Source organism: Camelina sativa, chromosome 15, assembly GCF_000633955.1.
Source record: "Camelina sativa cultivar DH55 chromosome 15, Cs, whole genome shotgun sequence".
In the NCBI taxonomy this organism is placed as follows: domain Eukaryota; kingdom Viridiplantae; phylum Streptophyta; class Magnoliopsida; order Brassicales; family Brassicaceae; genus Camelina; species Camelina sativa.
The window spans coordinates 3,104,550-3,117,460 of NC_025699.1; the positions used below are offsets into that span (position 1 = coordinate 3,104,550).

The 12,911-nt window shown below is 37.0% G+C and overlaps 3 protein-coding genes and 1 long non-coding RNA gene across 5 annotated transcripts in view; 1 reads left to right on the forward strand and 3 right to left on the reverse strand.

The window, feature by feature from the left end:
* LOC104744942 (formin-like protein 10) overlaps window positions 1-999 on the reverse strand; it is a 4,168-nt gene extending 3,169 nt beyond the window's left edge. Inside the window, exon 1 of one of the 2 annotated variants that reach the window (XM_010466077.2) lies at window positions 601-999. In XM_010466077.2, the coding sequence (XP_010464379.1) occupies window positions 601-768 (168 nt within the window). In that variant the 5' untranslated portion in view covers window positions 769-999. Of the gene's footprint in view, window positions 1-97 lie in introns of both variants that reach the window. The other variant, XM_010466080.2, reaches the window with a different exon arrangement.
* Window positions 5,447-7,427, forward strand: LOC104744944 (F-box/LRR-repeat protein 12-like). The gene has a single exon (XM_010466083.1). The coding sequence runs from the start codon at window positions 5,924-5,926 to the stop codon at window positions 7,112-7,114; it is 1,191 nt and encodes a 396-aa protein (XP_010464385.1). The 5' UTR covers window positions 5,447-5,923; the 3' UTR covers window positions 7,115-7,427.
* On the reverse strand, window positions 8,863-9,578 carry LOC104744945. Its single transcript, XR_002035498.1, has 3 exons — window positions 9,389-9,578; window positions 9,026-9,205; window positions 8,863-8,910 (listed from the first exon to the last, which is right to left on the reverse strand). It is a non-coding gene; the product is annotated as an uncharacterized LOC104744945 (long non-coding RNA).
* On the reverse strand, window positions 10,441-12,887 carry LOC104744948 (peroxisomal membrane protein 13-like). Its single transcript, XM_010466086.1, has 5 exons — window positions 12,765-12,887; window positions 11,642-11,875; window positions 11,215-11,558; window positions 11,021-11,113; window positions 10,441-10,929 (listed from the first exon to the last, which is right to left on the reverse strand). Exons 1-5 carry the CDS (start codon window positions 12,781-12,783, stop codon window positions 10,705-10,707), a joined length of 915 nt encoding a protein of 304 aa, XP_010464388.1. The 5' UTR covers window positions 12,784-12,887; the 3' UTR covers window positions 10,441-10,704.

Sequence of the window (12,911 nt, forward strand, 5' to 3'; positions counted from 1 at the left end):
GCAAGAGCAGTTGCTGTACGGATTAGTTCTCCGGTCTCGTGGTTCTTGACCAGCTATAGACGCCAGAGGCGAGTAGAAGTCATCGTCTTCTTCTTCTTCTGCTTCTTTATCGGAGTTGTGTTGCAGGAGGAAGCTACGAGCAGGTAATGGCGGGAGAGGAGAGATCTCAGGTGAGGCCGGTTTAACGAAAACAGAACCGGAGGAAGTAGCGACGTTGCCGAGGTAGAGGACATCGGAAGTAGAAGGAGCTACAGAGAGTTTGTTTTCAGTTGTGTTGTTGTTTCTTGTTTGGGGACATTGAGGAGTTTGTTGTTGTTCGGATTTGGTAATGTCTGAAGAAGAAGAAGCTAAGCTCTTGGATTCTTCTTTAAAATGACGGGTTTGCCCTCGCCACCGTCCGTAGAGAAACAAAGACAGGCCGAGTAGTGTTGCGACGGCGAGCACGGCGGAGATAGCTGGGATAAGGAGTGTACGGGAAGGAGTGTGAGATTGAGGAGAGCGAGGGAGGACGAGGGCTGAGATGTTGGCCGGAAATGTCGCGAACGTAGGGGCCGGAGGCGGAAGAGGCTGCGGTGGGGAAGGAGGAGGAGGAGGAGAGGAGGAGCTGTAAAGTGGGAAGAACGGCGGCGAAAATGTGGAAGGGTCAGCTGGAGGAGTTTGTAGAAGGTGACGGCGACTGAAACTAGCCGGAGAGGCGTATGATAAGGGAGAGGATGCGCATGATAGGAGGGAGAAGATGATGATGATGATGATGATAGCGTAGTCCATTTTTGGGGTTTTCTTGGAGAGCTTTGTGTGTGTGTGTTCTGCAATGAGCAGCACTATCTTAGGAATGAAAGAGCCTTAATGGTTTGGTTGGTACCACTATGCTAGTGTAAGTGTAGTGAATGGTGTGGTGATTAGTGAACTCTTCTTCTAGTTACAATTAAAAAGTGAAACTAGGAGAGGGAAGAACGTATATGAAATTGCAATAATTACGTGAAGTAAATTCTGGTCCTCTCTTTCAAAAAGAATCTTTTTGACTTTTAATACCATCATCTTCTCTTTACTATTAGTACTATACAAAACACTATCTTCTCTTTTCTGTGCAACCCAATTATTAAAGGCGCTATATAGGTACCATCTTTATCTACGAGGAAAACAACTAAGACAACATTTCTATTTGCCAATATATTGTTGTTTATTTACTCTTGTTATGAATATGTAATCGAATTCAAATTAATTAAGAGTATACTAGTTTGGCGAAAATGTCGGGAAAAGAAAAAGTAGAACAAGAAATGCAGAGTGCTTTGTCTTTTATTTGTCTTATCCATATTTTTCGTAAGTTTTATAATATAGGAAACATAAAATTTTCAAAAAGAATCCAGTGATTATTGAAATTAATAATCCACTGATTTGTAGCTTTTTGTCACTTAGATATTTTGCATGTTGTTTTTTTATTTATTTTGGACTTTATTTGAAATATGATCTAGCCAGAGTTATTGTGGATGCGAGAGGGTCAAAAGGAGGCTAAGACGAAAGGCAATGAGAAGAAAGAAGCTAAGTGTGCACCATGGCAAAAAAATGAAAGAAAGTGTCACAACAGCTTGGTTGCAGAGACAAGGACTAGAAATGAAGAGGACTTGGGTTGGCCATATTATGATTGTCACAACAACACACACCATGTGGTCATTTTATCGTACCTCGATTTTTTGGTAGTTTTTAGGATTAATAAATGTTTTATAGTTACCTAGCAACCAAATATTACAAGTTACATATACAATAATTAATTAACTGGCCATCCCCAAATCTTGCAAAACTAGCTGTACTTTTCTTGTCAGAGAACACAATCACGAAGTTGTGTTTTCACGAAGCCCATTTTCACTGCCAAAAAAAAAGAAAAAGAAAAAAGAATTCAATAACTCGAGTAAAATTGTACGAGGATCAGGTTTCAAATGTGAACTCCTACTCTGAGCTGAAGACTTGTTGCTACACTGGCGGGAGAATTAATATGCAAAAGTCCAACTTGTTCACTACATCCAAGGAGACACTAATTGATAAACAAATGCTTTTTTTTTTCTCGTGAGTGGGCAACATCGGTGGTAATAATAAAGCCCAAAACTCTTTACCCTTGCCTTTGAGGCAAAATTCACTCATTAGTCTCTCCTAATAGATGTGATTTGATGAAGATGCCAAGTAAAAAAATATCTAACTGAGTGTTAACATTGGATGAGTTGAAGTTGAAGCACATCACCGTGAAAATAAAAATATACATATCAACATGAATACAAACTACTAAGATCTACAGGGGAACTACAAATACATACATGTTAGTTTGATTGTTTTTGTTTTATACAAGTACATAGTTAGACTTCAGACAAATATTATTCCTCGGTGCAGTGAAAATTATGACCAAGTGTTGGAATCCGGACAAAAGCAACTCATCTTACTCATAGCATATGTCAAATCAGCGGGAACATTTATCATCCTAATAGTAATTTTGTAGCTGGCTTCTGGCTTCTTCACAGCCGAGTATATCTAATCCACATGAGTATATATATATTTTTTTTCATCAAAAACAAAACAAAAATTCAAAATATATTTCTACCGTTGGATTATACTGAAACCACTATCAAATTATCAATCATCTGCCGGAGTTCACAAACATCAAATTTTCTTTTTGGTTGGATTCAAATATTGACTAATCAAATATAGTATTGATTGGTACTGTATCACATGCAAAGCTTACATGGGTATATATATAATCCAAGTTGTATTTGGGTTGTAGTGGTGCTTAACTGCTAATTAGTACTACTAATGAGCAAATGATTCTGATTATTAAAAAAAAAATGATGCAAAAAATTCCGTCTATCGGTCTATGTATAGCCATAGTACCAGCTGAAGTCAAGTCTGGCTGAGAAAGGGAATGAATCGTCACCATGGCTGCAGGATCAGTGAGCTAAAAAGTAAAAACTAAAAACTACTAAAACCTTTAGCCAATTACTGACCCTCTCTTGTCACTTGTGACGTAAATCAACGGCCACGATTTGTTTAGGCTAAAGTCACGGCACGGTGTCATAACACGTGCATATAATAATATGATTACTCCAATATTTGATTTTACAAAATCAACTTTTGCTTTTTAACTATCTTCTATATATACGTGTTTCATGTAAATAAATAGAATTTTAATTATTTTCTTCCTTTCTTTTTCTTATTAAAAACAAAGCTTGTTTATGGATGTCTTTATGTGATGACAATAGTGTACGTAATTAACACAACATTTATATTGTTTGTATGTATGATCATGTGTTGGTGTATATTTCAAGTAGCTGACAGTCATTTTTTCTATAAAAACGTAATACATAGAGATTCTAGAAGAAGAGAGACAAGGTTTAATTACCAATTCATCTCGAGGTCTCCAAATTAGAAAGCTGATACCCCCACCATTGTTCACTCGCTCACCGTTGTAATGATTCAACCAGAACGATGCGCCTTCTCTTGGAGGCCTTCCGAGGGCTTGTTCACGGTAGTTAGGATCCATCAAGAGATGGAGATCCCCAGACTGAATTTGGGCAAATCCAGTCTATCTTAACTGGATTTGAGATTCATCTGGAAGCAGTGTTATGTCGATCGGTGGTGGTGATAACAAGTTGTAGTTCATATTTGGAAACAAAATCGAAGGAGAATATGAGTGAAATCGGAGGTACAACCCTAAAACCCTAAAAATCGTTTTCTTACTTCGACTCTCTCTCTTTCTTTCAACACTGCGCTCTCTGCTTTTGCTTATTAAACTCTAACTAGATTTTAACTCGTAGTACACCGCGGGACAATATTTTTGTAACTAAAAGACAAAATTTAAGTTGTATTTGTTTGTTTTGTTTAGTGTTTAACATGCGGTATATCGTAGGACAATTATATTTACATAATTGTAACTCAATATAATTAAATATATATAATATTTTGATATTAGTGGTCTTAACAAAATAATGTGATGATTTACCCGTGTTATATTACCAAATTAATATATATTTTTTAATTTATTTAAATATTCACTCAAATCCGTCCCGTTATATCATCTCGTCATGTGATTTTATAAAATTTTAGAACAGAAGTTGAAACTTCCATGGATATTTCTAAAAAGAAGTATTTTGAAAAATCATTAGAAGCTTACGATTATATTTTTAAAGTTTGTGATTCTATCTTTAAAGTTTAATGTCACAAATAAATAAAAATGAAGTTATGTATTGATTACTTATAAAAAAACTCAAACTAATTTTACAATTTAGAAATTTGCATACTAATCGTTTTAGTTTTCTAGTTTTTTTTTTTTAACTTTTTTTTTTTTAAACTATGATTAGAAAAATGACAAAGGCAACACACTAACACTAACTTCAAGCATTCGACCAAATATTAACCATTTTGAAATTATTGGATTACAAAATTTGATTAGTTTAGTTAATTAGCCCGTTAATTAGGATTTATAAATGAAATATGAAAAAGTCCATTGCGTATGTCGGCGTTTCTATATCTCGATGGAATCTTTCCATAGCTTTTCTCGTCTTCTTATCTCTCTCTTCCGAAAACAAATTGATAAATTTTCAAGTATTTACTTTGTAATTGTGGTGTTTTCTTACCCGGCTCGATTTTAATTCGTCAGCCTTGTAATCGCTGATACAAAAAAAAAAAGACAAAGTTGTTGAATTGAATAAACTTTAACAAAAGAAAATTTATAACATCATTAGCCAATTACTTGCAATGCATATAGGAATCATGGACTGGAGGGAATCAATCAATACCGTAAGTATTGAGCGCAAAACATTTGAACTCATCAATTGAATAATTAAACTAATAGAACTTCTTACCAATTATACTCCTCAAATTTTGAATCAAGATAGTACTTTTCAATTTTAATCTCACATTCATTTTGCGTGGCTTCTTGGATTATGATATATTAACATCAATTTTTGTTTTGGTTGGATTCAAATATTGACTAATCAAATATAGTATTGATTGGTACTGTATCACATGCAAGGCTTACATGGGTATATATATAATCCAAGAAGTAATTGGGTTGTAGTGGTGCTTAACTGCTAATTAGTAGTAGTTAAAAAAAAAAGGATGCAAAAAATATGATTCTGATTATTAAAAAAAAAAAAAAAAGGATGCAAAAAATTTCGTCTATCGGTCTATGTATAGCCCCAAGTACCAGCTGAAGTCAAGGCTGGCTGAGAAAGGGAATGAATCGTCACCATGGCTGCAGGATCAGTGAGCTAAAAAATACTACTTAAAACCATTAGCCAATTACTGAGACCTCTCTTGTCACTTGTGACGTGAATCAACGGCCACGATACGTTTTACGCTATAGTCACAGCACGGTGTCATAACACGTGCATAATAATAATATCTTATGGACGGAATTAAAAAAATATTAATTATAAAAAAGTTTTTTTTTTTTTTTTTTTTNGGCTTCAGCTCTCTCTCTGTTTCTCTCCTTGGTTTTCATATTCGTAATCCGTTTCTTATCAATCCAATCCAAAAATCCAGAAATTTCTCAAAGTTTTGTTTTTTTGAGTCTCCTTCTTCAACGGCATGTTGGGTTTCTCATGTTGGAATCTAAGCTGTCTTCGTTTCCCTGATCTTATCTGGTGATGCGGAATTCTTGATTTCTTATATATTACCCAGTAAGCGCCATTTTGGAACTTAGTTTCGGACAAAGAGCTATAATCTGGTTTAATTTGAGGTTAAGGGTTCTCTGGATTGCTTCACTTAGGTCAAAATAGAAGCTTTCCTGGCTTGATTACACCAGTTTAGTCAGACAATCTTCGTTTAGGGTTCTGTATCAAAGTAGATTTGTGGAGGAGATATAGTTAAAGACTTGGGAGGAGGTTTTAGTGTCAAAAGATAAGATTTTGTTGTTCGTTTATAGGACTTAAAGTGATTGATGGAGGTTGTGTCTATGTCTGAGTATGATGATGCTGAGACCTCCATTACCCATCTTCCAGATGATTGTCTTTCTTTTATCTTCCAACGACTTGATAATGTTGCTGACCATGATTCATTCGGTTTGACTTGTCATCGCTGGCTCAACATCCAAAACATAAGCCGTCGCTCTTTACAGTTTCAGTGTTCTTTCACTGTCCTGAACCCTGCAAGTCTGTCTCAGCCGAGTCCTGATGTGAATTCCTATCATCTCCACAGGCTTCTCACTCGTTTCCAGTGCTTGGAGCATCTTTCGCTTTCTGGTTGCACGTTACTTAATGATTCAAGCCTCGCCTCTCTCAGGTTTCCCGGTGCAAGACTGCATAGTCTTTACTTAGATTGTTGCTTTGGTATTTCTGATGATGGGATCTTTACAATTGCTAGGTTTTGTCCCAATCTAAGAGTGGTTAGTCTCTACCGCTGCAATATCAGTGACATTGGGTTAGAAACTTTAGCTAGGGCTTCCTTGCCTTTAATGTGTGTGAATCTCTCGTATTGCCCTCTGGTGTCTGATTTGGGGATAAAGGTATTGTCACAAGCATGCTTGCAGCTTAAGTCAGTGAAGATCTCAAACTGCAAGAGCATAACCGGTGTTGGCTTCAACGGCTGTTCTCCAACTCTAGGCTATGTGGATGCTGAGTCTTGTCAGCTTGAGCCCAAGGGTATAAATGGGATCATTAGCGGAGGTGGGATTGAGTTTCTTAACCTTTCACGTGTAAGTTCCTACATCCACAAAGATGGGTTGGTACCTATTGGCTCTGGGATTGCATCAAAACTTAGAATCTTGAACCTAAGGATGTGCAGAACGGTTGGTGATGAATCCATCGAAGCTATAGCAAAAGGTTGTCCAGTGCTCCAAGAGTGGAACTTGGCTCTGTGTCATGAAGTTAAGGTTTTGGGATGGGAAGCCGTAGGAAAGTGGTGCCGTAACTTGAAGAAACTCCATGTGAACCGTTGTAGGAACTTCTGTGACCAAGGGTTGCGTGCTCTACGAGGTGGTTGCACGAACCTCCAGATTCTCTACATGAGCGGGAATGCTAGGCTGACCCCTGTAGCAGTTGTGATGTTCAGGTTATATAGAACCGATGTAACATTAAGGACAGAGGAAATGATGGCCATAGGAGCAGACTGGAGACTATATGCACAAGAATGAAGCATCCATTACCCAACAGTATATATGCGTTGGTTTTACCCAGAGGAAAACTGCAAGAACGGATCCGAATGCTGCTGAAGCAAGCTAGTAAACAACTCTGAAATATACATTACAAATACTATACATCCTTTCTTCTTTTGGCCATCAACAAATACTATTCATTATTACTTCACTTAGTTGTCAAATTGATATTGTGTCCATAAAGTTATAATGGATTGTCCTTAGAATTCTTTACTTCTGTCTCTTGCACAATCCCCCAGTATTTGCTTTGTTCTTTGGGGATGGACCATTTAAAAAATTATCACTCTTTGTATATTAAGTATCATTCCTTTTGTCTGTAGGCAGTATGCGAATTACAAAGAGGATTACGAAGTGAACATGTATTGGAGAAGTGAGTGCATAGATAGAGAGATGTCATGGTTTAATGCACATGTGTAAGGGTTGGTGTTGGGATTGGACTAGGTGTCTGTGTTGGTCTTAGGATTGGTGTCGGTCTTCTCGTTCGTACTTACCAATCAACAATCAGAAACTTCAGGAGGAGGCTTCTCTAGCTAGCTTAGTAATGTACATTTGCACTTTTTTTTACCTTGAAATTTTGAGAGAATCCTCTTTTATTTAAAAACCGTTTGAATTTGGGTGTGATGTGAATCAAACACTTTGGGTGTGGATATGTTGGTATTTGTTTTGCTGTAAATAAACGAGTGAGAGAGTATAGCTTTTTTGTATATTGATCATTGAGTACTCATCACCCACAAGAATACAAGATACAAAAAAAAATTACATTTCTTTCACTTTCACAAACTTTGCTACTAAGCCCTTGCAACATAAAAGCCGAACTAATTCTTGCCAACACGTATCCTGCTCTTGCAATCCTTCCCTTAACATTCCTCCGTTGTTCATAAGCTCCCCAGAGTTTTTTCAATACACGAATCATTATTTTCCAAAATCTAGGCCAAAACAAGTCTACACCGTTTTCTTGCTCTTCAGATACATCCCCTGCTTACTCTCTCTTGTACATTTGTTTCTGGTCAGTTTGATAAAAAGACCAACGAGAGAGTTGATCATAAGACCAATGAGAGTTGGTTGGAAGATCATCGAGAGATGATAAAAGGACCAACGAGAGAGTTGATAGGAGCATTATCAATAGATGATAACAAGATCAACGAGAGTTGATAAGAGATAAGAGCATTATCAAGAGATGATAACAAGATCAACGAGAGTTGATAGGAGCATTATCATGAGGTGATAACAAGATCAACAGGAGTTGATAAGAGCATTATCATGAGATGATAACAAGATCAACGATGGTTGATAGGAGTATTATCAAGAGATGATAACAAGATCAACAATGGTTGATAGGAGTATTATCAAGAGATGATAATAAGATCAACGATGGTTGATAGGAGTATTATCAAGAGATGATAACAAGATCAACGATGGTTGATTGAAGGATCATGAAGAGATGATATGATCAGATCAACTAGAGTTGATTGGAGCATCATCGAGAGATGATATATAAGATCAACGAGAATTATCAAGAGATAATAAGATCAACGAGAGTTGACAACAAGACCAACGAGAATTGATCAGATGTGTTTTTGTCCCTGCGCGGCTGCGCCTCTATATTAATACGTAATACCTACAAGAAAGAATACGAAACAGAATGAGTCAGAAGACTGTCATCCAAATTTTACATGATATCTAACCAGAAGATCGAGAAACCCTTGGCATAGACAAGAATATATATACCTCGATGGACAGGCCTGAAAAACTCAACATTCCATTCCAAATATGCGCTGAGGAGAGTAAGACAAGCCAAACCATAACAAGAAGATCATCGGTTAGATAATGAGATTTAAAAGATAGTCATATGAAGAAAAGGAACAAAACTTCCATGAAAATAACACATACATCTACAAGATCCTTCCTTCTTTCATTAGAAGATATACAGACTACTGCTTGTTGATCAACGACAACAAGCGTTGAATAGATATGTCAACGAGGGTTGGTGGTTCCGATCAACTAGGGTTGATGATAAGAATCGACGAGGGTCGATGAATGGATCAACAAGAATTGATGCTTATGTAAAATCTATACAAGAATATCAAAAAAACAGAGAATACAGAGTTAGAAGAAGACTTTATACAGACCAAACACAAACCAGTAATTGAATTCTACGAGACGTGTAAGCAAAAGACCAGAAAGATTCATACACAGTAATAACAAGATATATATATATATATATATATATATGCGTAGATAACAACAACGTACCTCGATGGATCGATCAGTCGCGAAATCGATGCAAGAAGATCAACAACAAGGGTTGATCATTAGAGATCAACGACGATATATCAGATGTTAAAAAAAATCGAGCAAAACCCTAAAGAGATGATAAAAAGAATAGAAACATAATCAAAGAAAGCAATAAGGAATCATCTGCATGCAAAGAAAAAACAGAAACAAAAAGGATACAGAAGCGATGAACAATCGTCGATCACTTTTTTCATATATATATAGAGGGGGAGCAAAACCCAAACCGAGCCGGTTTAGGATTTCAGATAGATCCTACGGTTGGTAATTGTTTTAGGTGACGAAATCGACGGTGCAGATGAATCACCAATAAGAAAAGACGGTTCGGTTAATATGTTCGCGCGTGATCATTCATCTATGAATTATCTAGATGATTCTCGAATCTTGATATAATGTATATGTAAGTTTAACCATCTTGGCTAGTTTTTTAACCTTTTTTTTATGTAAAGTGAAAATTAAATAGACCAAATTAAATAAACTGCAAGAACGGATCTATTCTAGAATATAGGCTTCAATTTGTTAATAAGTTATCAAAATGTATAATTTACATGTATCTTATGTGGGATCCATTCTCATTTGAGGTTACGATCCGAATGCTGCTGAACCAAGCTAGTAACAACTCTGAAATATATAGACAGATCCATTTATACACATTCTGATTTCTAAGTGTAAAGAACCTCTAACACAATGAACACTGAAGCTACAACACAACAACGAGTTTTAAGGAACTCTTTCATGTGCTCTGCTGATTCCCTAGTTTTTCTTCCTTACTTCCGTTTCTTTACACTAGTAAAAAGTGTGTATCAATATTGGATTCTTAACAAATCTACCAATAGTGTATCATTCCATGGGACCTCACTGTGTGAGCGCCTAGCTGTGCCTCCCTCAGACAGAAAGAGAAAATAAGCTTCATCTTAGTTTGTCGAAGAAAGAGCGATAAGTAGAGAGACAATCTAATCAACAGTGTTGCTTCGAATCCAGTTAAAGAAGAAGAGAATCGAATATTATATAAATATATCAATAGAAAGGTCTTTAATTGAACACACTTAAACTTCACTTTCCATTTTATTGAGTTCGACATCTATCAGCGGTTTGTTTTATCACACAATCAGAAAACTGAGTAGAGAGAAGAGAAGAAGAGACTCGATTTGTAAACTAACATCTGGCTTTCGTACATCCCAATCTGCGTTGCAGGCGGCTGCAAGACTTGTCTTCTATCAGTAACCAACTGGTTTTCATGGTGTATATAAAGCAATGCTGAAGGATTTGGGTGTAATTTAGTTTCCCCATACATTGTCCCAACCACCGCCACCACCTGGTGCTGGTGCAGCAGCTTTAGGCCCCTCGATGTAGTTCTGGTTTCCATTTGGCTGGTGGGGTAAAGGGCGTCCGTTAGGCCCTTGTGGTGGCTGCTGCATCTTTCTAGGCTTTGTTCTTACCCCAAGCATACGCAATACAAATCTTGCTAATTCTCCATATAACATACCACCACGATCAAACAGCTGTGGACAAATATTTGAATGGTGTTAACATGTGAACAATAATCAAAGAAACCAGTAGAAGAAAAGTTGGTAGAAGAAAAAAGGACGGAACCTGAAGAAGCGCAGACATGAACATGTGAAAGGCCTGCGTGTTTTGATCTATAAGCATCGCTACACGGCCAAAGAAATTCACAGCACCTTGCATCTGTCATCAATCAAAACATGAACACTTTACGTTAAACAGAACTAACTTATCAAACTTCTCTGATTTTCTTATACAAAATAAGTATAAATGATGAACAATACCACACGGAGAAATGAAATCCAGAAGCCTGGTGGAGATGGAGGTTGATTGTAAGGGTCATTTGGATCTTGACCACCATAAGGACTCATTCCCATCCCCATCCCCATCCCCATTCCCGTTCCCATACCCATACCATAACCACCACCCATCGTGCCACCATACATCCCACCTCCACCATACATGCCCGAACTTCCATATAGACCACCACCGCCACCGTAACCTCCTCTATACATGCTACTACCTCCTCCATACATTCCACCACCATATGATGAACCATACCCACCTAATGCTGAACCATATGTACCTGACCCATACCCAGAGTTCACACCTAGATTTGAACCATAACCTGCATTTCATACAATAAAAGAACTAAGCTCTATGTAATCTCCATAACCAAAAAAAACAAACAAAGATAACTTTGAAACATACCTCCCATAGTGGTCCCGTAATTCTGCTGCTCCCAAGGTCTAGTCGGTACAGGCCTAGTCAGTGCATTCATATTAGGAGATGTATTAGTCCTGTTTATAGATGAAACAACTTCACCAGGATTAGCTGTGCCAGAAGCTTCAACTGAACCAGCCGTGCTAGTATTTGAAGGAGGCCTGAAAGGATTAGGACCAGATGTATTTCCTTCTTGTTCCCAAGGTTTAGGAGGACTGCCACCTGCAGCCAAAAAAATTGAAGCTATTATATGTTGAGTAATAATGATAGATAATCTTCTGAAAGAAAGAATGAACAGCAATAAGCACAGGCAAAAACACTAAAGAAACTTGATGAAGCAATTGTAAATATGATTAGAAGAAACAGTAATGCAACGTTCTATGAATTATGAAACAATTGATAGAATATAGGAATATTCTGTCACAACTTATTAGATATTATTGTTCATATGATGTTAATTGTATCCTAGATATTAGGCTGATCTTTGTAACTACTTTGGCCTTATAAAGCCATGTAAATCAATGTACAATCCAAGGGAGTTTTACCTATCTTTCAACAATGAGTAGAACTACGATGCTGAATAAGAAAAGACATCAAATTGCAATGAAAAAATGAAAACATGTAACTGAAACAAGAAATGCTGAGGCCAACAAAAGCTAAGAGCAATCCAAAGAGTTAAAAAAAAACTTAATCATCAATCATACTATCCAAGGTAAACAATATCACAATTCAAAGAGCTTTTCACAATTGGAAAGCTACAGCGATCCACAACGTGAGCCACAAAGTGACAAAACAATGAATGAAAAGGTATGGGAATACGGAATCGAAACAGAAGTTGCTTAGCTGAAAAGTTAGCGAAACAGGCTACAGAACAATCCTTAAAAGGTTTTGGATAGACGAGATCCAAAAAACTGATCTCATGGATTGAATAAAGCCCTAATTAATCCAATTCTAGGTCGAAGTTAATCAATTTCACATCATTCCAAAAGCAAACTCACCGAACCGACCAAAAAATTGCAAAAGGATAATTCAATAAATCGAGACCCTAAAAAATCTCAATCCGCAAGAAAAAAAAAAACCAAAAAGCCAAAAGATTTTCAATTGAACGAACCTGTCGGCTGAGATGCCATAACCAAGAGACGATTAGAGAGAGAGAGAGAGCTCTTGGTAATCTACTCCGACGCCAACCTCAAGCGCGGAGAGAGAGAGATACAGAGGTGGTGGGGAAGGGGGAAGAAGACAAAGGAAGAGGGACCTC

What these genes read in the sequence shown, in the direction of transcription:
- LOC104744944 (XM_010466083.1), top strand. Translation starts at nt 5,924, where the DNA reads ATGGAGGTTGTGTCTATGTCTGAGTATGATGATGCTGAGACCTCCATT.
- LOC104744948 (XM_010466086.1), bottom strand. An exon ending in TTACGGGACCACTATGGGAG is followed by an intron (nt 11,559 to 11,641) that starts GTATGTTTCAAA and finishes TATGAAATGCAG; the next exon opens with GTTATGGTTCAAATCTAGGT. An exon ending in TCATGTCTGCGCTTCTTCAG is followed by an intron (nt 10,930 to 11,020) that starts GTTCCGTCCTTT and finishes ATTTGTCCACAG; the next exon opens with CTGTTTGATCGTGGTGGTAT.